At 36.2% G+C, this 27,005-nt stretch overlaps 3 protein-coding genes across 3 annotated transcripts; all 3 read left to right on the top strand.

The window, feature by feature from the left end:
* The first annotated feature begins 6,603 nt into the window (after positions 1–6,603).
* LOC113278625 lies at positions 6,604–7,316 on the top strand. The gene has a single exon (XM_026527427.1). The coding sequence runs from the start codon at positions 6,920–6,922 to the stop codon at positions 7,202–7,204; it is 285 nt and encodes a 94-aa protein (XP_026383212.1). The 5' UTR covers positions 6,604–6,919; the 3' UTR covers positions 7,205–7,316.
* A 3,666-nt stretch (positions 7,317–10,982) lies between these two features.
* Positions 10,983–11,616, top strand: LOC113278624. The gene has a single exon (XM_026527426.1). It carries the CDS (start codon positions 11,201–11,203, stop codon positions 11,492–11,494), a length of 294 nt encoding a protein of 97 aa, XP_026383211.1. The 5' UTR covers positions 10,983–11,200; the 3' UTR covers positions 11,495–11,616.
* A 13,269-nt stretch (positions 11,617–24,885) lies between these two features.
* Positions 24,886–25,602, top strand: LOC113278623. The gene has a single exon (XM_026527425.1). It carries the CDS (start codon positions 25,206–25,208, stop codon positions 25,488–25,490), a length of 285 nt encoding a protein of 94 aa, XP_026383210.1. The 5' UTR covers positions 24,886–25,205; the 3' UTR covers positions 25,491–25,602.
* The last annotated feature ends 1,403 nt before the right edge of the window (positions 25,603–27,005 follow it).

Raw genomic sequence — 27,005 nt, 5'->3', positions numbered from 1 at the left:
TTTCATATTCACTAAAAATTTCAGTTTTCCATTATCTATATATATAAATTTTACTATGGAATCTGATTTTAGAGGTGATATGAGTTCTTTAGAAGAACAATTGATGAAAACAAATTTAGATTCCTCTTCTCTTCAAGATGTAAGGCTAACTTTTGTTTATCAAGAAGTCAATTTAGATTAGTGAATTTCAAAATGGGAAAAAAGTATCATTGGAAAGGTTTCCTATCAAGATGAAATGAAAATTGAAGTAGCGGAGAAGCACATTAATAGTTATCTTAGAGCAGTATGGACTAAAAAATTCAAAAAAATGCAAGTTAGAAAATCCATTCCAAATCATTTTATCGTGAGGTTTACTAAGTGGGATCATGTCAACTAGGTCTCAGAGAATGCTCCTTGGTCTATTCTTTTATACCGGTTCAAAATATGGACTTCAAATATCAGGAATTTTGGCTTGACATAAAGGATTTACCACCAGAATCGCTTGAAGAAGATACTTTGCATAAAATTGCATTAACTGTTGGCCCTGAAAATGTGGTGTGGATTTTAACTTGTATTTATGGAAGTCCACATTATCATAAAAAGAAGGAGCTTTGGAGAAATATAGTTGAGTTCAGTCAGAATAATATACTTCCTTGGGTCTTAATTGGAGATATGAATGTTACTTTGTTCCCAGAAGATAAAGATTCTTTTTTCCCGAATACTTCTTATGCTACCAAAATGGACAAAGATATTATACAGAATTGTGATTTGCAAGATATCAAGTTTTCTGGATTTCCCTATACATGGAGTAATCATCGACAATATGGTAAGTTTGTTAAACCAAGAATACACATAGCTTTGACGAATACAGAATGGCATCAAATTTTTCACAAAGTTATGCTGAATAATCTTATTACTTCTGGTTCTTCTCATGATCATATATTATTAAATACTCTGCCACCATACAATTCATTCAAAAGGCCATTCAGACTATATGAAAATTGGTTGAGGGAAGACTCTTATAAGGAAGTTATTGCTAAAGCCTGATCTCAAGATATTTCTGGTTCAGCAAGCATTCAGTATGGTATCAAAACTGAAAAACACAAAACAAGAAATTAGGAAATGGAATTATAATGTCTATGGTGATGTAAATCTTCATATAAGAAATTCAAGAAAAAATAAAAGTCTGTCAATAGAGCAATCAGAAGCTTCATGCTGATCAGATACAAGTCCTTCAACAACAACTCAATTATTGGTATGGATTGGATGCAGAGATGAAATATCATAACTCAAGGGATAATCTTCTCAAGAAAGATGATAAAAATTCTAAATATTTTCAGGGAAGAGCCAATTACAGAAGAAGGAGAAATCAGATTGATTCCATTAAAGATGATTTTGGTTTGTGGAATTCTGATAGGGAAGCAATGGAATTTCATACAGCATTTCAAGAAAATAAGTACTACTAATAAACCTCAGAAAAACAACGAGCTACATCAGCTGATCACTCACTGCATATCTGACGAAGACAACTTTTACTTAACTAAAATTCCAGAGGAGGAAGAAATTAAAGATGTCATTTTCAAATCAAATTGTGGGTTACGCCATGATCAGATGGTTTTCAAGCTGGATTCTTCCAAAAATGCTGAGATATTATTGGTAAGGATCTCAATTTAATGGTTCAGAACTTTTTTAGAAGTGGTTTACTGTTGAAGGAATTCAATTTCACTTTTCAAACTCTTATACCTAAGTCGGAATTCCCTCAACATCCTTCTGATTTTAGGCTAATTAGTTTATGCAACATAACGTATAAAGTAATTTCAAAAATAATGGCGAATAGGTTCAAACCACTTCTAAAAAAAAATTTCACTGTTCCAAGCAGCATATGTACCAAATAGAAACATCAGTGATAATACAATCATTGTGCATGAAATTGTACATCAAATGAAGAAATATAGAGGTCGGGATGGTGAGATATGAATAAAGCTTGATATGTCTAAAGCTTTCGACAGAAATGAATGGATTTTTTTTTTAACATTCCTCATTGTTTAGGTTATTCTGTTAAATGGTGCAAGCTGGTTGATCAGTGTGTCAGAACCAGTTCTATAGCTATACTTCTTAATGGATTTCCTTACTCGCAGATGATTGCTTACTGTTCAGTAAAGCAAGTCACCGTCAAGTGAGCAACCTTCTTCAAATAATTAATGATTTTAGTAAAGCTTCGGGGCAGGTGATAAATTTTGGAAAATCAAGTGTATTTTTCAGTAAATTTATGTCAAGTCATGATTGTGATAGCTACTTAAATATTCTGCTGATGAATAAAATTGGTTTGAATGAAAAGTATTTGGGTCTTCCTTTGTTTTTTTGGGTAGAATCAAGTGTGAAAGTTTCAAGCCTATTGTTCAGAAAATTTAAAAAAAGGCTGGTTCCTTGGCAAGGAAAATTAGTAAATCAAGCAGGCAAAGCTACTCAGATACAAGTTTTTTTGGGTACTATGGCATATATTATCAAATGGGATGTTTTAAGATGCATAACAAGATCATAAATGAGATCGGAAGAACTCAAATGGTATTGATGGGGCAAAGAGAAAGGTTTAATTCTTAAAGCTTGGATGGGAGTGGCTATGTTTCCCTTTTGAAGCTTAGCTTTATTCTCTGAAAAGCCTCTCTGAAAGAAGGAAAAGACCGTCTTAGCTTGGATTTCAAGGATCTTAATTTAGATTTTGAAGCCAAAAAGATATGGGGGTTTGGGTTTTAAAAATTCAACAAAGTTCAATGATGCACTCCTGGCTATATTAGCTTGGAGAATGATGACTGAAAAAGAAGGTATGTGGGTGAAGATTCTATCGTCTAATTACTTCTATGGCAGAGATTCCTTATGTGATAAGGTAAAATTGAATGGAACTTGGATTTGGAGAAGCATTTGTAGAGGTCTTCAAATAGTTAAGCGACATTGTATATGGAGTATTGGCGATGGTTCAAAAGTACATTTTTGGAAGCATAATTGGATTAAAGGTTTGTCACCACAATCTTTCTCAAACTATGAATCTCAAAGAAACAGTGATGATACTATTAGTATTCTTATTTCCAAGAATAGTAATATGAAGCAGTGGAATTTCAACAGTATGCAAAATGTGTTTAACCAATAAGAAAAGGACAGGATCCATGAAATATGGCTCTCGACCACAGGTTCTGATAAACTGCACTGGAGCCTCACCAAAAATGATAAATTTATGGGCAATCCACCTACAAGTTTCTAACTCGGCCTTCTTTTCAACACATACCAAGTGCAGTAGAACAAAAACTATGGCTAAAAATTTGGCATTTGAAGCTTCCTTATAAAGTGAATATGTTCTTGTGGAATGTATGCAAGGTTATTACAGACTAGAAAAGGATTTGGCAGACATCTGAGGATACCAGATTACTCTTGTCCTTCTTGTAATAGAATGGAGTAAACGGATTTCCACATTTTAATCGGATGTACTCTTGCTAGGGCAATAAGGTTTGCTTTACTTCCTAGTGCTCTTTCTTCTCAACGGCAAGTTCATTCTCAACAAGATGGGATAAGAAGTTGGCAAGATGAGAATAACAATGTCTCCTTCGAAAATAAAAATGCAGTATTACTTCGCAGTCATAATGTGGATGTTATGGAAGCATATGCCAGAAAGTTTTTGAAAATGCACACACTAACCCAAAATTTTAATTACTAGCATCAAAGCTTTTTGTCATAAATATGTTTGTTAAGCAATGTTGATAATACTACTTACGGGGGAGAAAGAAAAAGAAAAAACATGGAGTCTACCTCCACCAAAAGGCCGGATAAAGTTGAAATTTGATGCTGCATTTGATTATAATACTAAACTAGTTTGTATGGGCCCAATTGTTCGAAATGATGCAGGTAGATTCTTGGGCAATGGTGAACTGGAATAAAGATAGAGATCCATAGCATGTTGAGGCTCTGACTATGCTAGAAGTTGCTGAATGGATTGTGAGAAAAGGTTATAGTAATGTTATTCTAGAAGGAGATTCTAAAAATGTTATAGAGGCTGTTTCTTCAAATTTTGGAAAAGCAAAATGGGAGCATCATAACCTTCTTGGATATTAGTACGGTTTTAAATATTGTTAGGGGTTTAGAACGTGTCCATTTTCTGGTGGGGAATGTAATAATAGTGCTGATGTAAATAATCCTCCAGTTTGTATTAAAGCTATCCTCGCGGGGGAAAGCAAATCTATGTAATTCTTTCATTAGTAATGAATTTCTTTTCGATCAAAAAAAAAAAAGATCAATAGTATATACAATAGACCCCAGCCTGTCCCTGTTTTGGTTTGTTGTGCAACAAGCTTAAAGAAATGAACAATATTCAAGCCGACACCTACGTGTTTAACGCTTCATTGTCCACATACGAAGACAACTCTTTTCATTTAATCGTCTTTCCATAGAAATAAACAAAACCAGCCAACCAGCAAATAAAACTACTGGCAGTATCCCGTGGGTTTGCTTTAGAAACCTATTATAGGACGCCAAGAAAAGAGTTTTGAGGGCTCCTAACGATTCAAATATCCAATAGTGAAGATGTGGGCACCTAATTTATAAAAAAAATACTAAAATACCCTTAACCTATTAAATGTTGAAACCTAAAACTAATTTGTTTTCATTTCTCTCCTTTTAACTCTTCCATTTTTTTCTTCCCCATCACCTCCATCGTCTATTTCTTCGATTAATCATTAATTCTCAAAATAATTCATTATCGGTTAACACCACTTAATCCACCCGCAATGACTTTAATAAGGTAAAATTCAAAAAAGCCATCTTATTTCATTAGTTTTTATGCATGGATAGGTCGGAATCGATAGAATTAGGTTTTTGAAAAAACAATATCAGAACTGTTTACGGTGGGGTTTCCCAACCGTAGACAGTGCGTACAGTTTGGAACCAAACCGTAGACAGTGCGTACAGTTGGGAAACCCAACCGTAAGTCATCTACGGTTGGAGTTCTTATATTCTGGATTCAAAAATCCTACGGTTTGAAAAAATCATACATCCATATCGTAACTTGTACGTACGGTTGGGAAGTATGAATTTTCCCAACCGTAGTTAGCTTATAGTTCGAATTTGGGGTTTTCAAAAGAAAAATAATGATGGATTTTTTAGTTTTGTCTTTTTGTGATCGTCTTCTTCATCGCATCGGATGGAGAATAAGAAGGGAGAAAGAAGAATAATGGGGTATTTTTATGATCCTCATCTTCATCATGATTTATGAATGAAAATACAAGGAGAAGGTAAATAAATTTAGTTTTTTGTATATGATCATCATCTTCATCATGATGAAATTATAATCATCATCTTTATCATGATTTATGAATGAAAAGAAGAGAAGGTAATAAATTTAAATTTATAATTCATGGAGGGTAATTTAGCCACTACAAAAAATAGTTGGATATGGGATTTTGTTGATTGCTATTTCATAACTCGATTTTGTCATCTTGTGAGCCCTCAAAACCCAATGTTTAGAATTAACAAGTGAATATGTATTTGAGTTGGTGGGGACCTGATTGAGCTAAAGATCAAGTGTATCTTACCTCATGAGTTATGTGTACGCAATTCGTGCTTGTATTTGTATATAAATGAAATTTTTGTCACACATATATTTTCTCCAACTTCCTATTTTAGTTCTGCTTTCATCTGATTACTTTGGTTCTGGCGATTCTTAAACTTAACGGAAAATGGGTCATTTGTCCAAATATTTTTAAAACACGGTTCAAATGGACGAGTAAAAATTAGTATGGGTGAAATCGACACCAAAAAAATACCAAGGATGAAACCGGGTTCATCCTGACTTAAACTTGAAAAATAGCAAGGATGAAACTGGATGCATCCTGATGTAAATTAAAAATAAAAAAAGTATTTGAAAATGGGTGGGATGAAAATGGATACATCCTGGCTATTTTTATATTTTTGTCCATTGAAACAGTATTAAAATCTAGATGCCTTTTTCACCCAGAAATTGTTGATCTTGGTCTTTTTAACCAATTTTGTGTAAACATAAACATACATCCCTTAAACTAAAATGGCATTACGGCTTGGATACATTTCGGTAATACTAGTGCATCAAAACAACAACAATTTCTACAAAGGATATCACTTCTATTGGCAAAGGAAGATTGTATCATTAAACAGAAGTTAAGGATACAACAATAGCCAGATTTAAGATTTTCAAGAAGGTTGGTTGGAGGCTGATCATGTCACCACTCTGAAACAGTACATAACCTACAGATAAATTTGGCTAGACAATCTGCGGTTTTATCCGAAATCCAAAAAAAGATTAGAAATTTTGGTTCAAGAAGTTCACTCTCAAAAATTACACCCCAAGCAAACTGTATCATTAGCATTAGCACTAGCACTAGCAGGATTGTAATGAGTGCCCCATTAGAGTTAAATATTAATTAATTGGGAATCAATACTTTCTGTTGCCCGGAAATTAAATTAAGACTCCGTCCACCCAGTATAACAGCACATTAGATGGGAGGATCCCAGAAAGTGGCATTATTAAACAAATTTAATGAAGCTTCACCTCAATAATCGAAGAATACAAGAAAAGGATTTAATTAGGAAAAACCATGGATTCTGCTGCCTCGCCAACTTGACAGTTTTACGTGCAGTAGAGATACTGGATCCACACCAACGTGTCCACGTACAAAGATAAAACACTTTCTATCTTCTTCCCCCACGGAAATAAGCAAAACCAGCCAACCACCAAAATAAAACTACTTGCAATCCCATCATCGTTTTGGGGGTAGTGGTACTGATAGTCTAACCTTGTATGTAAGAAACTAGTCCATATCAAGTTCTTCATCCAAAACTGAAATAATATTACTCACTTTCTTACAAATCACTTCTACAAGCTATTACTACTACTAGTAATATATACTACCAGTTAGAATCAATGAATATGATGAGTTCAACAAGGAAAGCGTGGATGGTTGCTGCTAGTGTTGGTGTTGTTGAAGCACTGAAAGATCAAGCTGGAATGTGCAGATGGAATTATGCTATAAGATCCAGCCACCAATACACTAAAAACAGAGTCAAGTCGTCTATTTCTCGAGCATCTTCTTCATCTATGCCAGCTTCCTCTGTTATGATGATGAAGCAGCAGAGAAATCATGAAATGAAGCAATCTGAAAAATCACTTAGAAGAGTCATGTATTTGAGCTGTTGGGGACCCAATTGAAATAAAACCCTATAATTGCCCCAACTCTAGCTAGGATCAACTGGAATGTGTAATACCCTTAATTAATTGGGGCTTGTATGTATACATATTAAATGAAATTTTTGTCACAAAATTTCCCATTTTAATTCTGTTTAATTTCTTTTTAGGCCTCAACTCAAATTGTTTCATCCTAAACTTTGTACTTGGAGCTAGTGCCAACAAAGAAAACAGTGGGAGAAACTCCCATGGTAATGGTAGTTGATTTTTCTTTGTTTGAATGTATTGTCACTGATGATGTCAACAGAAAACGGTGAGTTCAAAATTGTAAAGTTCCGAGATATAGTTTTTCTTGGGTAGATTTTCGACTTTTCGAAAAATCCACGGCCATCAATTTAAATGTAAGAGTATCTCCAAGGGGACAATGTGATGTTCGTATTTTGAAGGCCACATAGATTTTTTACCACTTCTCCTAAAGAATTATATCCAGCGGAAACTTGAAAAGAAGATGTAAAAATTAAGTAGTTCAGTACTTCAAGAGTGCAAGGTGTTTAAAGAATGTATGTGTAAGTACTTCAAATACTTGAAAACAAGGTTTTAAGGGAGTTGTGATGTGGGCTAAGACGTACCAAAGTTGCATTTGGATGATCCTGACCGACGAGATTCTTTTATCTCATGATATTGATTGGTACCCCGCGATTTTGGTACCATTAGGGGGTTTCAGTTGGCTTCACCACAAAACGACTCATTTATACGTACCATTTCATCTACAGCTCCGGTGCATCTGTGAGATTTTTATCATTCTTACCCAGGACCAGAACCAGAGCTCGTCTTCCAATAACAAGTACCGCGTCCGAGCAGAAATAAGCCGCATAACGACCTTATTTCCAGAGAAGCGGCTAAAGTTTTTACACCGGTTGCCTGCGGGCCTAGACATAACCCATCCGAAGGTAAGGAATAATCCTTGATACATACTTGTTTGCTTTCGGTACAGAGGGTACAGTGGGCATCACTTCAGTGGGATTACGCGTTCGCGACCATGCAGTGATGTATCCACATATTTCATGTCCCGGCTGCAGGGCTATTGGGGGGTCTCCCCCATTCACGACCCTAGCTGCAGAGTTACTGGGGGGTCTCCCCCATTCACAATTCTGCTATGGTTGTTTACATGTTCGCGGTTTAAACAATCCTACTAATATAAAAGACAGAAATTCAAAGGTAATAGGGTCATCTCACGTACCTCGCGTACATACCTCTTTCACGTGGATCGCTGCTTTCCACGCCCTTCTGTACAATGCCAACTCTATGTCCAATCCTCGGTCAGTCAGGTCTCGCTTTATCAATTCATCCCAAGTGAGTTCCGGTCGTCCCGGACGCTTCATTCTTCCTTCCGGCCTTGTGATGCGTCATAAACGAACTGGGGCGCCAGGTGGTCTTCGTTGGAGATGCCCGAACCAACGTAGCCGATGTTGTGCCAATATATCCTTCATTGATGCTACCCCGAGTTTCCCACGGACACAGTCATTTCTGATTTTATCGTGCCTTGTATGCCCACATGCCCACCTAAGCATCCTCATTTCCGTCACATGGATTTCTAGGAGGTATGAGCTTCTAGTTGCCCATCATTGAGCTCCGTACAGCATCGCTGGCCTTATTGTTGTCCTGTAGAATTTTCTTTTCAGTTTAACAGGGACCTTACGATCACAGAGGACCCCAGTCGCCAGTCTCCATTTAGCCCATCCTGACTGGGATATGTGTCTAATATCCTCCTGTATTTCCCCATCACTCTCGATCACAGATCCCAGGTATCGAAAGGAATCTTTCCTTGGTACAATCTGGCCGTCCAGTCGCAGTTCTCCATCATCCCTCCCGGTTTCTTCAAAATCCCACTTCAGATACTCAGTCTTTGTTCTACTGATTCTAAAGCCCTTCGATTTCAGAGTCTGGCGCCACAGCTCCAGCTTACCTTCGACCTCTTGCTTGGACTCCCCAATAAGTGTTATATCATCCGCAAAGAGCATGCACCGAGGGATCTCCCCCTGTATATGCTTTGTAACTTGGTCCAGTACTAGCGCAAACAGATACAGGATCAAAGCTGACCCTTGGGGTAGTCCGATGTTGATAGGGAAGTCATCTGAGACACCGTCACACGTCCTGACCCCTGTGACCGCTCCCTCATACATATTCTTGATGAGGGATATATATTTAGATGATACCCGCTTCTGCTCGAATGCCCACCACATTACCTCCCGTGGGACTTTGTTATAAGCCTTTTCCAGGTCTATGAACACCATATGCAGGTGACGCATTTTTTCGGAATAGCGCTCCATCATCTATCTATCTAGGAAAATCGCTTCAGTGGCGGATCTTCCTGGCATAAACCCAAACTGATTCTTCGTAACACCCGATTTCCCTCGTTACCGACGATCGATAACACGTTCCCAGTGTTTCATTGTGTGGCTCATACGTTTGATGCCCCTGTAATTAGTACAACTCTGTATGTCCCCTTTGTTCATAAAGATTGGCACGGTGATACTTCTTCACCACTCGTTTGGCATCTTATTTGAACGGTAGATGTTGAAGAGCTTGGTTAGCCAACTAATCCCTTCGTCTCTCAGGGACTTCCACACCTCAATCGGGATGTATCAGATCCCAGCCCCTTCCCCGTTTAGTACCTCTTAGGACCTCTTTTACCTCACATTCGAGAATGGTGGGAAAGTCCTCCTCTCGCAGGTCCTCGGGTTCCGGGGGCTGCCAGATTGACTGGTGGGTTGACCGCATCAGCATTGTAAAGGTCTTCAAAATAGTTTTATCATTCTTACCCAGCAGTATAAAATAATTTCACCAAACAGGTAGACTCTTCAATTTCATGCACATGGCATCCTAGTATCACGCCACATTAAATAGGATCGCAGGGGGACACCAGGATTCATGCAAGCTTGGCCTGTTGATTAAAAAAATCCTCGTCCGTGCCATGGTTTTGGAGTTTGTGCGAGAAAGAAACAGTGTTCTGAACAAACACCAACGCCTAGTTAGTAAGTTCGCGAATGATTCGCGAATTTTTCCGTATCACGAATTTTACCGTCTTATTCGCGTACGTTTGCAACTCCGAACCCAAGTCGCGTATTATGTGGCATTTCCGGATTATTCGCGAACCGTTCACAAATTTTACGTATTCCGAATGATACGTCCGCTTAATTCGCCATAAATTCTTTAACTTTTACTTTTCAAAGACTCCACTTTTTGGGCTTTACTTCCTTCCGAGCATACACGACCGAATATTAGACGTGTTGTAAATTTTATGAAACAAAGACGACTGAAGAGATTTGAAGGTGAAGGTGAGAGAGATCTCAAACTCACTAACCAAGCATCTAAACCACCATACGACGTCCTCTTGGATAACTAATGTTGTATATATTATTGATATCATCATATTAAGTTTATTTTTTCTTTAAATAACTCACACGTATGCATAAAAATTGGTGCATGACCTTATAAATACAAATTATTTGTTATATATAGATACCGAATTTTCAGAGCCGAACTCACATTTATAAATCGAATTATACACGTACGTATGCCGTTCCGAATTACTGACGAATCACGTCCCGTTGACCGAATTTTGGACCGAATCTGGATTTTACAAAACCGTATAATACTCGTACGTTTACCGTTTCGTACGTTTGCCGAATCCTGAATTGCTAACTAGGCACCAACGTGTCTAACAGATAGACATTGTACAATATACACGTACTACAGAGACAACTTCTTATCTTATCTTCGTCCCCCACAAGAATAAACAAAACAACACCAGCCAACCGGTTACGCAAAACCACAGCAGTATCCCATGGATTTGCTTTAGCCTTTAGTGGTTTACATAATTCATGAATGAGACTCTTAAAGGGCCGTGTGCTCTCTATCAAGCTCTTCATCCAAAACTCAAACTATCATTAATCAACTTTTTGATAAATCACTTGCAATAAGCGAATTACTGCTCCTACTTAGAATTAATCAGTGAATATGAGTTCGACAAGCAAAGCGTGGATGGTTGCTGTTAGTGTCGGTGTTGTTGAAGCATTAAAAGATCAAGCTGGAATGTGTAGATGGAATTATGCTCTGAGATCCATTCATCAATACACAAAGAATAGAGTGAAATCATCAATTTCTCAAGTTACTTCATCTTCTTCTATTCCGGCTTCATCCGTTATTCCAGATCAGATTATGCTGCTGAAGCAGCAAAGAGATCATGAAATGAAGCAATCGGAAGAATCACTTAGAAAAGTTATGTATTTGAGCTGTTGGGGTCCAAATTAAAAAGGATCTTAAAATCCTAAATTCTAGCTAAGATCAAATGGATCTTATCTGAGTTAAATGGTGATTGTATTTTGTATATATATGAAATTTTTGTCTCAAAGTTTCTAAACTTCTTATTTTAACTCTGGTTTATTCTTTGTGTCTGGATAATCGGTGATTCCTAAAATATACATCCAAAACAAAGATACTCTCTGTTACGGCATGAAAATGGCATTCCGGCTAAATTTTGGTATTCCTAGAGTAGTGGATCAATCTGTCGATCACAAATCACAATCTCCAAAGCCCTCTCTCTATTATCAGGAGTTAATCAGTGAATATATAATTTTGAGTTGGCCCTTAATTGGAATGTTTGATCAAATGCCTGAAAATAATTAAACTTCAGAGGTGCATAGAATTGGACTTAAACCTCGTCATTTCACTACCGGTAGACCGTGCCGTAAACTGGTGATATTTTGAGATGCTGTGGATTATCTAAAGAATTCAATCTAGGCCAACAATGCCATAGATTTGTAATCTAATCTTGTTGGTTGTATTTCTTTAGGCCAGGGTACAAAATACCGCACCCCCGTTTAATATACAAAGGAACCCATTTAAGGGGTAAGTGAACACAGTAACCCATTTAAGGGGTAAGTGAATACGATCGCATACAACATATTCAAGATAACGAACCAGATGATGTCACCTAATCACGAGTAAAGTGTGAAGATCTATGCGGCGGTATAGAAACCGTGCGGCAATGGTAAATCCCTATGCGATAATGATGCACACCAGATCCGAAATAAGGGGCTTTATTAGTTGTCCTCCACTATGTAAACTCCTATATAAAGAGTCGGGCGCCTTTGTAAAAGAGAGATCTTTTTAGAGAGCTTAGACAAGATATTTAGGAGAGAGAAAGATTATTTGCTTCCCGGGTTAGGGTTTTCTCATATCTTTGTACTTGTTCTAAGATTTTAATAAAAGTTCTTGAGATTCTTATGATGATTTCTTAGATTGTTCTATAAATTTTACTAAAAGTGTAGTTGTGAGATTTATCGCAACTACATTTTGGCGCTAGAAAACAGCTCGGAATGATATACCCTGTTGGTGAATTTCTTTAAAAACAAGTTTAAATTTATTCATAGTCTTCCATCGCTGCATTAATCCTTGAGAGTTTTGGAAGTTTAGATCTAACAGTTTGAACCAAAGATTATAGGGTTATTTGGTTTTTAGTAGTCATATTTTGGTAATCATCACTGAAGATTATATCTCAGAAAGAAAAAAATTCCTTGGTTAAGATTTCAATTCCTTAGAAAGTACCTTTTCTTTCGTCAAGAGAAAACACCGTTTACAAAATACACAAATGGTGAGACCAACATCTACAGCAAAACAAGCGGTAGAAATTAGGAGGAGCAGAAAATCGCTGGAAGAAGATATTGTTAGCGAGATATTCTTCCTATTCTGGAACATTAAGATATTGTTATTGAATTCAGCATTTATCGCATTTTAATATAGAGTGCACATATATAGCAATGAGTTATGTGTTATGGATTCAGAGTTAAGATAATTAATGATCCTTGACAGCTATATGGGTTCTCATATCGCCATCCAAATCCAATTCACTAATGAATAATCAGTGTCCAAGTACTGCGAAACTCTCGAATTTAAATGAGCCATTGCATTATATTATAGTTGCTTTCCATCACACATAATTTGTTGCAGAGGACATTAGTTATAATTTTCTGGCAGTAATTAGTAGCCTTTAACGTGTATATCTCAAAGACGTACGAGAATAAAGTATTTACGTACATATCGGAGAAACAATCACTTAGACGAATAGATTGTGTTAGTGTAAATGCCATGTGCATCCATGCTAATAATAATTATTCGAAGCTCTACCGTTATTAGAAATATTGAAGGAACCGATCATAGTTTGCTCCGTTATTATCCGAAATAAGCGCATGCACTGCAGTTAAATGACACTTATATATGCTAATGAAACCTGTTTGTGCTATGTTGGTGTCATGGTGTTGCTATCTGAGAGAAGTAATGAATAAGAGTATTTTCGTTTATAAAGTATTAACTCATTATTTATGATGTAAAGCTAGTTCATAGGGAAGTGCTGCAATAGCTTACTTAGACTAACATATGTAACAGTGAGACGAGCTGAAAGCTAATAAGGAAAGCATAGAAAAAGGGTCCTAGTTGATGCGAAAGTTATATTGTTGTTTGGGATTTGCAATATGGCACCACGGCAGATGGGCAGCGACAGTGCAAGCAATGCAGCAAGATAAGAATCATTCTATCGGTAAGCACTGGGTAGAACTCATGGCCTAGAGAAAGGCATACTCTTTCCAGTCAATGTAGCATTGTAGTTCAAAGGAATAGTTGGATATACATTATATTTGAAGGCATGGTGTATGGACAACTAAAGGGTTAGCTATGTTATATATGTCCAAAAATAGTTAGTCACAGTTGCGTAGATCGGATGTGAAACTCAATAGTTTTGATTTAGCGAGTTAGGCAAAGCAAACTCGCACGTTTTGGTTCGGATATGCAAGATGGCAAGTTAAGTATAAAGAGTTTATTCGCATCCACATTCCGAGAAATGAGTTATTGAATGTTTTTTACATAATGAGAGCTTGTGAGGAAACAAGTATTAGGATCGGTTATCTTATGAAAAGGAAACCCCAGTGCACTTTGTAACGTTCTTAACGGAGGACATGGAGGACAACAGTCCAAGGCATGTGCCAGTAAAACTGATTGAAATTAAGGCCGAGTCGTTTATAAGTCCTTGTTATGTTGAGTTACATGCAAAAGGAAAAGTCGGGAAGCGATAGACTATGGAAATTATCGTAGTGATCAGCTTGGGAAGAATCATTATATGCATACACTTAAGCGTAAATGATTCTAGTGGAATTCATGCCTAATTGGAGGAATTGGCTAAGAAGAATTTCAAGTTTGCATTTGAGTATTGATACAGGAGTTGAGTAGCAGCTGAAGCGTAGTGCACGACGCCAAGATGTGGCTAAAATATATGAAATCAATAGCAAGGCAGTAAAGCTAAGTGATGCTAATGTTAAGGAATTGAATTTTGGATAACACGTTTTGCGAAAGTCAACAAAGATTGCTAAATTTCAAAAGAGGTTATGAAAGTGGATATAGCAAAGTTAAGACAAGTATATTGTTTATAATGGGTCGTGTTCAACGAGGACGTTGAACGGATTAGGTGTGGGAGGTGTATAACCGATCAGGCTAGTGAAGCACCAAAGTGGCGCGATACATCATAGCCTGCCTTGTCAGTTCTCAGCTAAGATAGCGATGTATTGCATAGACTGTTAAGCGCCAAGATGGCTGGACCCTACAGGGCCAGTGAAGCCTGAATGTGGCATTACAATACTGGAAGGACATTGGCTAAGTAATGAAGCTTATTGAACGGCACAATAATGCTTCACTAAGGGAAAGGAAAGGCAAGGCAAGGACAGAGTGACAAAATGAAACATTCGATGTTGGCATTGATGCATATCAGCGGAATTGAGTTGACCCAGACTCAAGGATGATGTAAGAGTATAAAATAGGCCAAGAGTTGGCCTATGCATTAGTTCAAGGTTGTCCAAAGCTTGAACAGTGCAAACAAGTTAATAATCCAAGATTGGCATTATTATTGTCGATCAAGTTGTCTAAGTGAAGCATATGATGCATGAATAACCAGAATAATCTAAAGAAATGGCCAAGATAATTATATTGCGATGTTGGTTGTGCATTGGCTTAGGCCATGAAGATTGCAGCGCCATGTTGTCTGAGTATTGGAGGAAGGCCAAGTTCAGATTGCATGTTATGGCTCAAGTGACGGTTATGAGTTGGTTATTGGCTTCGCAAGTGTGGCAATGGCGTGAGACAAAATAGAACGCTTATAAAGGAATTTTATAAGTGTGGGAGAGTATTTATAATATCTTTAGAACAGGTGTTGGATGTTTGCTCGAGTTTAAAGAGAAACTTGGCACAGTCATTGGCGGTTATGGAAATATTCAATAGGACATGGTTATCCCATGCGTTTGCATCTGTTGTGCACGGTTTTTGGGCAATAAATTTGATGTAGAAATAGTGGTAAGGAATAGGAAAATCGGCAGGCTTGCATAGGAGATTGGGAGACTCAAATTGAGAGAGTTTTTGTAAAGCTGAAGCTTGGTTCAAGATGAACTAATCTGTGTAAGTCCCTAAGTAGACTGGTTTTGTATATCTTCTCTTTGATGAAATAAAATAAGTAATTGCGTCATGTTCTAAGCGTTCTTGGTTGGATGATTGTGTTAATGAATATATGGCATTGTTTGAATGTTATATGGTAACCATTTGAGAAGAAAAGAGAAGAGGAAAAAAGGTTAAAGACTTCCGGTGTTGAACTATAGAGTTGGTTGTTTGCATTGGTGCAAACTTATAAGGCTGAAGTACGAACGGGCGAAGCTTGATTCACTAAACCACTGTGTTTCCGGGTTACATTTGCGCAGAAAATTTGGAAGGTACATTCACAACCTTCTCAAAGAAATTCAAGATAAAAGCGTCTGAGATGGCTTTCTTATTCTTATGCTAAGAGGATCACATGATTATGAAAAAAAAATTGTTTTTTTTCCTTAAACCAAGTTTTTTTATGACATTTGTTTTTCTTTATGCAAGCTACTAATACTAAAAATCGATGAATATGATTGATGAAGATAATGTGGGAATTAAAAACTGCCATGGTTTTTGTTCGTTTTCTTTATGGGACGGTAAGTTAAGAAATCAATAGTATAAAAAATGGTTTTCTGGAGAGGGTGAAAGTCAAGGCGAAAGTCAATCAAAGTCAAATCTAAAATTTCATCTCAATCCTTCTTCTTAACCTAGATTTATGTGTTTTCTTTAGATTAAACTATGTAATTTTGGGTTTTTAACCTTTTACTCAATCTCTTATTGTTTGCTTTGATCTATGAACTTTTATTTTCTTCTTATTCTTTAATGGTGTTGTCTGTATTGATGTGATTTTTCAATTTTCCTTTTGCATGTTACTTCTGATCCAATAGTCTAACTCCCTTGTTTATCCTCTTGTTTCTTCAAATGTTTTGTAGGGACTAAGCTGGGTTTCTTCTCTTTGTACCCTTGTGGAAGGTGCAAAGTAGTAGTTGCAAAGAGGTTGTTTTTTCCCCCTAGAGGTTAAGTTTCTTTCAAAGGTTTTCTTAGTGGTTTTATTGATGGAGAAGTTCAATTACTAGTCAGTTAATGGGTACAATCCAAATGAGTTTGTTGTGTCGTCATAAGAAGAAATGTGTCAAACTTTCGGATTTTTACAGAAGAAGTGTCAAGAGGATTATGACAATAATTCCACGTTTCGCAATTCTTCCATGTAACTGGGTTTTAAATACAATTCAGCAAAGAAGGTTAGTTTTCATATTCACTAAAAATTTCAGTTTTCCATTATCTATATATATAAATTTTACTATGGAATCTGATTTTAGAGGTGATATGAGTTCTTTAGAAGAACAATTGATGAAAACAAATTTAGATTCCTCTTCTCTTCAAGATGTAAGGCTAACTTTTGTTTATCAAGAAGTCAATTTAGATTAGTGAATTTCAAAATGGGAAAAAAGTATCATTGGAAAGGTTTCCTATCAAGATGAAATGAAAATTGAAGTAGCGGAGAAGCACATTAATAGTTATCTTAGAGCAGTATGGACTAAAAAATTCAAAAAAATGCAAGTTAGAAAATCCATTCCAAATCATTTTATCGTGAGGTTTACTAAGTGGGATCATGTCTACTAGGTCTTAGAGAATTCTCCTTGGTCTATTCTTTTATACCGGTTCAAAATATGGACTTCAAATATCAGGAATTTTGGCTTGACATAAAGGATTTACCACCAGAATCGCTTGAAGAAGATACTTTGCATAAAATTGCGGCTATTACGGGAGAAGTTCAAGAATTAGATCCTTCTGATGGTAATCCTGAAGATTTAAATGCAGTCATTGCAAATGCAAATATTAATGTTAAATCTCGTTTATTAGAGGTTTGCTTACTGAAATGCAGCAGGCTACACTCAAAGTGTCCCTTTCTATTATCAGAAGCAGACATGAAATTTATGTCCGACTTGTTTTATTATAGATCATGATGAAGATGAATGTGTGAATAAGGCTAATTTTATCAGAGATCTAGCGAATAAGGTGTTGTTTAAGTTTGGGAAAACAAACCTTTCTCTTCAATATGTGATGGCTATGAACCAAAAATATGGAGATGGTTCTCCAGTTGCGATAGCAAGGAAGGTTTCAAAGAAGAAGGTTGCTCTGTCTAATAAAAAAGTTATTGAAAGACCTGAAGATGGACATCATGTCTCTACTTTCACTGAAGAGGTATCTAGTTAATCCAGTTCTGCTGCTTTAAGATCCGGAACAAGGAGATTCAATCGACTAAGAGATACTTCCAGTAGAACTCTTCAATTTCAGAATGAAGATGCAATGGATATGGAAAGCCAAGACGAAGGAAGTGTTTATATCTAATGATTCAAGCTGAAGGGGGATGGGATCATCATGTCAATGCAATTACTTCTTACACTATGCACAAGCAAGGCAAAGACTACCAGGTAAACACTTTAAACTCTTATTTATCTTTGTATACTTGTTCAGATAAAATTTATATTGACACCTACTTTTTTGATAGACATTTTCTTAGTGCTTTACTTCAGTTTTTTGCTTTCTATATTAAATCTAGTTTCCTATTTTTTTATAAGTATAAATTTTTCATCATGAAAGTCCTAGCTTGGAACTGTCAGGGAATTTGTAAAAAAGAAACTAGAGATCATATAAAAATTGCATGCATAGTCATGATCCTGATATTGTTTTTATTTGTGAAACTAAAACACATTTTCAAAGGACAAACTCTTTTATAAGACACTTTTGGTTTTCCCAACTATTGGGCTTTCTCTTCTTGTGGTCTGTCTAGGGGTTTAGCTATATTATGGAAAGATGGTTTTCGGTTTGAGATGTTATTTCATAGTGACCAACTCTTACATATCAAATTAACTGTTGGCCCTGAAAATGTGGTGTGGATTTTAACTTGTATTTATGGAAGTCCACATTATCATAAAAAGAAGGAGCTTTGGAGAAATATAGTTGAGTTCAGTCAGAATAATATACTTCCTTGGGTCATAATTGGAGATATGAATGTTACTTTGTTCCCAGAAGATAAAGATTCTTTTTTCCCGAATACTTTTTATGCTACCAAAATGGACAAAGATATTATACAGAATTGTGATTTGCAAGATGTCAAGTTTTCTGGATTTCCCTATACATGGAGTAATCATCGACAATATGGTAAGTTTGTTAAACCAAGAATACACATAGCTTTGACGAATACAGAATGGCATCAAATTTTTCACAAAGTTATGCTGAATAATCTTATTACTTCTGGTTCTTCTCATGATCATATATTATTAAATACTCTGCCACCATACAATTCATTCAAAAGGCCATTCAGACTATATGAAAATTGGTTGAGGGAAGACTCTTATAAGGAAGTTATTGCTAAAGCCTGATCTCAAGATATTTCTGGTTCAGCAAGCATTCAGTATGGTATCAAAACTGAAAAACACAAAACAAGAAATTAGGAAATGGAATTATAATGTCTATGGTGATGTAAATCTTCATATAAGAGAAATTCAAGAAAAAATAAAAGTCTGTCAATAGAGCAATCAGAAGCTTCATGCTGATCAGATACAAGTCCTTCAACAACAACTCAATTATTGGTATGGATTGGATGCAGAGATGAAATATCATAACTCAAGGGATAATCTTCTCAAGAAAGATGATAAAAATTCTAAATATTTTCAGGGAAGAGCCAATTACAGAAGAAGGAGAAATCAGATTGATTCCATTAAAGATGATTTTGGTTTGTGGAATTCTGATAGGGAAGCAATGGAATTTCATACAGCATTTCAAGAAAATAAGTACTACTAATAAACCTCAGAAAAACAACGAGCTACATCAGCTGATCACTCACTGCATATCTGACGAAGACAACTTTTACTTAACTAAAATTCCAGAGGAGGAAGAAATTAAAGATGTCATTTTTCAAATCAAATTGTGGGTTACGCCATGATCAGATGGTTTTCAAGATGGATTCTTCCAAAAATGCTGGGATATTATTGGTAAGGATCTCAATTTAATGGTTCAGAACTTTTTTAGAAGTGGTTTACTGTTGAAGGAATTCAATTTCACTTTTCAAACTCTTATACCTAAGTCGGAATTCCCTCAACATCCTTCTGATTTTAGGCTAATTAGTTTATGCAACATAACATATAAAGTAATATCAAAAATAATGGCGAATAGGTTCAAACCACTTCTAAAAAAAATAATTTCACTGTTCCAAGCAGCATATGTACCAAATAGAAACATCAGTGATAATACAATCATTGTGCATGAAATTGTACATCAAATGAAGAAATATAGAGGTCGGGATGGTGAGATATGAATAAAGCTTGATATGTCTAAAGCTTTCGACAGAAATGAATGGATTTTTTTGCTTAACATTCCTCATTGTTTAGGTTATTCTGTTAAATGGTGCAAGCTGGTTGATCAGTGTGTCAGAACTACTTATATAGCCATACTTCTTAATGGATCTCCTTACTCGCAGATGATTGCTTACTGTTCGGTAAAGCAAGTCACCGTCAAGTGAGCAACCTTCTTCAAATAATTAATGATTTTAGTAAAGCTTCGGGGTAGGTGATAAATTTCGGAAAATCAAGTGTATTTTTCAGTAAATTTATGTCAAGTCATGATTGTGATAGCTACTTAAATATTCTGCTGATGAATAAAATTGGTTTGAATGAAAAGTATTTGGGTCTTCCTTTGTTTTTTGGGTAGAATCAAGTGTGAAAGTTTCAAGCCTATTGTTCATAAAATTCAAAAAAGGCTGGTTCCTTGGCAAGGAAAATTAGTAAATCAAGCAGGCAAAGCTACTCAGATACAAGTTGTTTTGGGTACTATGGCATATATTATCAAATGGGATGTTTTAATATGCATAACAAGATCATAAATGAGATCGGAAGAACTCAAATGAATAAAATTGGTTTGAATAAAATTGGTTTGAATGAAAAGTATTTGGATCTTCCTTTGTTTTTTGGGTAGAATCAAGTGTGAAAGTTTCAAGCCTATTGTTCAGAAAATTCAAAAAAGGCTGGTTCCTTGGCAAGGAAAATTAGTAAATCAAGCAGGCAAAGCTACTCAGATACAAGTTGTTTTGGGTACTATGGCATATATTATCAAATGGGATGTTTTAAGATGCATAACAAGATCATAAATGAGATTGGAAGAACTCAAATGAGGTATTGATGGGGCAAAGAGAAAGGTTTAATTCTTAAATCTTGGATGGGAGTGGTTATGTTTCCCTTTTGAAGCTTAGCTTTATTCTCTGAAAATCCTCTCTGAAAGAAGGAAAAGACCGTCTTAGCTTGTATTTCAAGGATCTTAATTTAGATTTTGAAGCCAAAAAGATATGGGGGTTTGGGTTTTAAAAATTCAGCACAGTTCAATGATGCACTCCTGGCTATATTAGCTTGGAGAATGATGACTGAAAAAAGAAGGTATGTGGGTGAAGATTCTATCGTCTAATTACTTCTATGGCAGAGATTCTTTATGTGATAAGGTAAAATTGAATGGAACTTGGATTTGGAGAAGCATTTGTAGAGGTCTTCAAATAGTTAAGCGACATTATATTTGGAGTATTGGCGATGGTTCAAAAGTACATTTTTGGAAGCATAATTGGATTAAAGGTTTGCCACCACAATCTTTCTCAAACTATGAAGCTCAAAGAAACAGTGATGATACTATTAGTATTCTTATTTCCAAGAATGGTAATATGAAGCAGTGGAATTTCAACAGTATGCAAAATGTGTTTAACCAATAAGAAAAGGACAGGATCCATGAAATATGGCTCTCGACCACAGGTTCTGATAAACTGCACTGGAGCCTCACCAAAAATGATAAATTTATGGGCAATCCACCTACAAGTTTCTAACTCGGCCTTCTTTTCAACACATACCAAGTGCAGTAGAACAAAAACTTTGGCTAAAGATTTGGCATTTGAAGCTTCCTTATAAAGTGAATATGTTCTTGTGGAAATGTATGCAAGGTTATTACAGACTAGAACAGAATTTGGCAGACATCTGAGGATACCAGATTACTCTTGTCCTTCTTGTAATAGAATGGAGTAAACGGATTTCCACATTTTAATCGGATGGACTCTTGCTAGAGCAATAAGGTTTGCTTTACTTCCTAGTGCTCTTTCTTCTCAACGGCAAGTTCATTCTCAACAAGATGGGATAAGAAGTTGGCAAGATGAGAATAACAATGTCTCCTTCGAAAATCAAAATGCTGTATTACTTATCGCAGTCATAATGTGGATGTCATGGAAGCATATATGCCAGAAAGTTTTTGAAAATGCACACACTAACCCAAATATTTTAATTACTAGCATCAAAGCTTTTTGTCATAAATATAGTTTGTTAAGCAATGTTGATAACACTACTTACAGGGGAGAAAGAAAAAAGAAAAAACATGGAGTCTACCTCTAAAAGGCCGGATAAAGTTAAAATTTGATGTTGCATTTGATTATAATACTAAAATAGTTTGTATGGGCCTAATTGTTCGAAATGATGCAGGTAGATTCTTGGGCAATGGTGAACTCGAATAAAGATAGAGATCCATAGCATGTTGAGGCTCTGACTATGCTAGAAGTTGCTGAATGGATTGTGAGAAAAGGTTATAGTAATGTTATTCTAGAAGGAGATTCTAAAAATGTTATAGAGACTGTTTCTTCAAATTTTGGAAAAGCAAAATGGGAGCATCATAACCTTCTGGCGGATATTAGTACGCTTTTAAATATTGTTAGGGGTTTAGAACGTGTCCATTTTTCTGGTGGGGAATGTAATAGTAGTGCTGATGTAAATAATCCTCCAGTTTGTATTAAATCTATCCTCGCGGGGGAAAGCAAATCTATGTAATCCTTTCATTAGTAATGAATTTCTTTTCGATCAAAAGAAGAAAAAAAGATCAATAGTATATACAATAGACCCCAGCCTGTCCCTGGTTTTGGTTTGTTGTGCAACAAGCTTAAAGAAATGAACAATATTCAGAGCAGACACCTACGTGTTTAACGCTTCATTGTCCACATACGAAGACAACTCTTTTCATTTAATCGTCTTTCCATAGAAATAAACAAAACCAGCCAACCAGCAAATAAAACTACTGGCAGTATCCCGTGGGTTTGCTTTAGAAACCTATTATAGGACGCCAAGAAAAGAGTTTTGAGGGCTCCTAACGATTCAAATATCCAATAGTGAAGATGTGGGCACCTAATTTATAAAAAAAATACTAAAATACCCTTAACCTATTAAATGTTGAAACCTAAAACTAATTTGTTTTCATTTCTCTCCTTTTAACTCTTCCATTTTTTTCTTCCCCATCACCTCCATCGTCTATTTCTTCGATTAATCATTAATTCTCAAAATAATTCATTATCGGTTAACACCACTTAATCCACCCGCAATGACTTTAATAAGGTAAAATTCAAAAAAGCCATCTTATTTCATTAGTTTTTATGCATGGATAGGTCGGAATCGATAGAATTAGGTTTTTGAAAAAACAATATCAGAACTGTTTACGGTGGGGTTTCCCAACCGTAGACAGTGCGTACAGTTTGGAACCAAACCGTAGACAGTGCGTACAGTTGGGAAACCCAACCGTAAGTCATCTACGGTTTGGAGTTCTTATATTCTGGATTCAAAAATCCTACGGTTTGAAAAAATCATACATCCATATAGTAACTTGTACGTACGGTTGGGAAGTATGAATTTTCCCAACCGTAGGTTAGCTTATAGTTCGAATTTGGGGGTTTTCAAAAGAAAAAATAAATGATGGATTTTTTTAGTTTTGTCTTTTTGTGATCGTCTTCTTCATCGCGATGGAGAATAAGAAGGGAGAAAGAAGAATAATGGGGTATTTTTATGATCCTCATCTTCATCATGATTTATGAATGAAAATACAAGGAGAAGGTAAATAAATTTAGTTTTTTGTATATGATCATCATCTTCATCATGATGAAATTATAATCATCATCTTTATCATGATTTATGAATGAAAAGAGAATGAGAAGGTAATAAATTTAAATTTATAATTCATGGAGGGTAATTTAGCCACTACAAAAAATAGTTGGATATGGGATTTTGTTGATTGCTATTTCATAACTCGATTTTGTCATCTTGTGAGCCCTCAAAACCCAATGTTTAGAATTAACAAGTGAATATGTATTTGAGTTGGTGGGGACCTAATTGAGCTAAAGATCAAGTGTATCTTACCTCATGAGTTATGTGTACGCAATTCGTGCTTGTATTTGTATATAAATGAAATTTTTGTCACACATATATTTTCTCCAACTTCCTATTTTAGTTCTGCTTTCATCTGATTACTTTGGTTCTGGCGATTCTTAAACTTAACGGAAAATGGGTCATTTGTCCAAATATTTTTAAAACACGGTTCAAATGGACGAGTAAAAATTAGTATGGGTGAAATCGACACCAAAAAAATACCAAGGATGAAACCGGGTTCATCCTGACTTAAACTTGAAAAATAGCAAGGATGAAACTGGATGCATCCTGATGTAAATTAAAAATAAAAAAAGTATTTGAAAATGGGTGGGATGAAAATGGATACATCCTGGCTATTTTTATATTTTTGTCCATTGAAACAGTATTAAAATCTAGATGCCTTTTTCACCCAGAAATTGTTGATCTTGGTCTTTTTAACCAATTTTGTGTAAACATAAACATACATCCCTTAAACTAAAATGGCATTACGGCTTGGATACATTTCGGTAATACTAGTGCATCAAAACAACAACAATTTCTACAAAGGATATCACTTCTATTGGCAAAGGAAGATTGTATCATTAAACAGAAGTTAAGGATACAACAATAGCCAGATTTAAGATTTTCAAGAAGGTTGGTTGGAGGCTGATCATGTCACCACTCTGAAACAGTACATAACCTACAGATAAATTTGGCTAGACAATCTGCGGTTTTATCCGAAATCCAAAAAAAGATTAGAAATTTTGGTTCAAGAAGTTCACTCTCAAAAATTACACCCCAAGCAAACTGTATCATTAGCATTAGCACTAGCACTAGCAGGATTGTAATGAGTGCCCCATTAGAGTTAAATATTAATTAATTGGGAATCAATACTTTCTGTTGCCCGGAAATTAAATTAAGACTCCGTCCACCCAGTATAACAGCACATTAGATGGGAGGATCCCAGAAAGTGGCATTATTAAACAAATTTAATGAAGCTTCACCTCAATAATCGAAGAATACAAGAAAAGGATTTAATTAGGAAAAACCATGGATTCTGCTGCCTCGCCAACTTGACAGTTTTACGTGCAGTAGAGATACTGGATCCACACCAACGTGTCCACGTACAAAGATAAAACACTTTCTATCTTCTTCCCCCACGGAAATAAGCAAAACCAGCCAACCACCAAAATAAAACTACTTGCAATCCCATCATCGTTTTGGGGGTAGTGGTACTGATAGTCTAACCTTGTATGTAAGAAACTAGTCCATATCAAGTTCTTCATCCAAAACTGAAATAATATTACTCACTTTCTTACAAATCACTTCTACAAGCTATTACTACTACTAGTAATATATACTACCAGTTAGAATCAATGAATATGATGAGTTCAACAAGGAAAGCGTGGATGGTTGCTGCTAGTGTTGGTGTTGTTGAAGCACTGAAAGATCAAGCTGGAATGTGCAGATGGAATTATGCTATAAGATCCAGCCACCAATACACTAAAAACAGAGTCAAGTCGTCTATTTCTCGAGCATCTTCTTCATCTATGCCAGCTTCCTCTGTTATGATGATGAAGCAGCAGAGAAATCATGAAATGAAGCAATCTGAAAAATCACTTAGAAGAGTCATGTATTTGAGCTGTTGGGGACCCAATTGAAATAAAACCCTATAATTGCCCCAACTCTAGCTAGGATCAACTGGAATGTGTAATACCCTTAATTAATTGGGGCTTGTATGTATACATATTAAATGAAATTTTTGTCACAAAATTTCCCATTTTAATTCTGTTTAATTTCTTTTTAGGCCTCAACTCAAATTGTTTCATCCTAAACTTTGTACTTGGAGCTAGTGCCAACAAAGAAAACAGTGGGAGAAACTCCCATGGTAATGGTAGTTGATTTTTCTTTGTTTGAATGTATTGTCACTGATGATGTCAACAGAAAACGGTGAGTTCAAAATTGTAAAGTTCCGAGATATAGTTTTTCTTGGGTAGATTTTCGACTTTTCGAAAAATCCACGGCCATCAATTTAAATGTAAGAGTATCTCCAAGGGGACAATGTGATGTTCGTATTTTGAAGGCCACATAGATTTTTTACCACTTCTCCTAAAGAATTATATCCAGCGGAAACTTGAAAAGAAGATGTAAAAATTAAGTAGTTCAGTACTTCAAGAGTGCAAGGTGTTTAAAGAATGTATGTGTAAGTACTTCAAATACTTGAAAACAAGGTTTTAAGGGAGTTGTGATGTGGGCTAAGACGTACCAAAGTTGCATTTGGATATCCTGACCGACGAGATTCTTTTATCTCATGATATTGATTGGTACCCGCGATTTTGGTACCATTAGGGGGTTTCAGTTGGCTTCACCACAAAACGACTCATTTATACGTACCATTTCATCTACAGCTCCGGTGCATCTGTGAGATTTTTATCATTCTTACCCAGGACCAGAACCAGAGCTCGCGTCCGAGCAGAAATAAGCTGCGTAACGACCTTATTTCCAGAGAAGCGGCTAAAGTTTTTACACCGATTGCCTGCGGGCCTAGACATAACCCATCCGAAGGTAAGGAATAATCCTTGATACATACTTGTTTGCTTTCGGTACAGAGGGTACAGTGGGCATCACTTTAGTGGGATTACGCGTTCGCGACCATGCAGTGATGTATCCACATATTTCATGTCCCGGCTGCAGGGCTATTGGGGGTCTCCCCCATTCACGATCCCGCTAGCTGCAGAGTTACTGGGGGGTCTCCCCCATTCACAATTCTGCTATGGTTGTTTACATGTTCACGGTTTAAACAATCCTACTAATATAAAAGACAGAAATTCAAAGGTAATAGGGTCATCTCACGTACCTCGCGTACATACCTCTTTCACGTGGATCGCTGCTTTCCACGCCCTTCTGTACAATGCCAACTCTCTGTCCAATCCTCGGTCAGTCAGGTCTCGCTTTATCAATTCATCCCAAGTGAGTTCCGGTCGTCCCGGACGCTTCATTCTTCCTTCCGGCCTTGTGATGCGTCATAAACGAACTGGGGCGCCAGGTGGTCTTCGTTGGAGATGCCCGAACCAACGTAGCCGATGTTGTGCCAATATATCCTTCATTGATGCTACCCCGAGTTTCCCACGGACACAGTCATTTCTGATTTTATCGTGCCTTGTATGCCCACATGC

The sequence above is a fragment of the Papaver somniferum genome, chromosome 5, assembly GCF_003573695.1.
Source record: "Papaver somniferum cultivar HN1 chromosome 5, ASM357369v1, whole genome shotgun sequence".
NCBI classification, from domain to species: Eukaryota; Viridiplantae; Streptophyta; class Magnoliopsida; order Ranunculales; family Papaveraceae; genus Papaver; species Papaver somniferum.
The sequence above is the reverse complement of the archived record's forward strand: the minus strand, read 5'-3'. Positions and strand labels throughout refer to the sequence as shown.

What these genes read in the sequence shown, in the direction of transcription:
- LOC113278623 (XM_026527425.1), top strand. Translation starts at nt 25,206, where the DNA reads ATGAATATGATGAGTTCAACAAGGAAAGCGTGGATGGTTGCTGCTAGT.
- LOC113278624 (XM_026527426.1), top strand. Translation starts at nt 11,201, where the DNA reads ATGAGTTCGACAAGCAAAGCGTGGATGGTTGCTGTTAGTGTCGGTGTT.
- LOC113278625 (XM_026527427.1), top strand. Translation starts at nt 6,920, where the DNA reads ATGAATATGATGAGTTCAACAAGGAAAGCGTGGATGGTTGCTGCTAGT.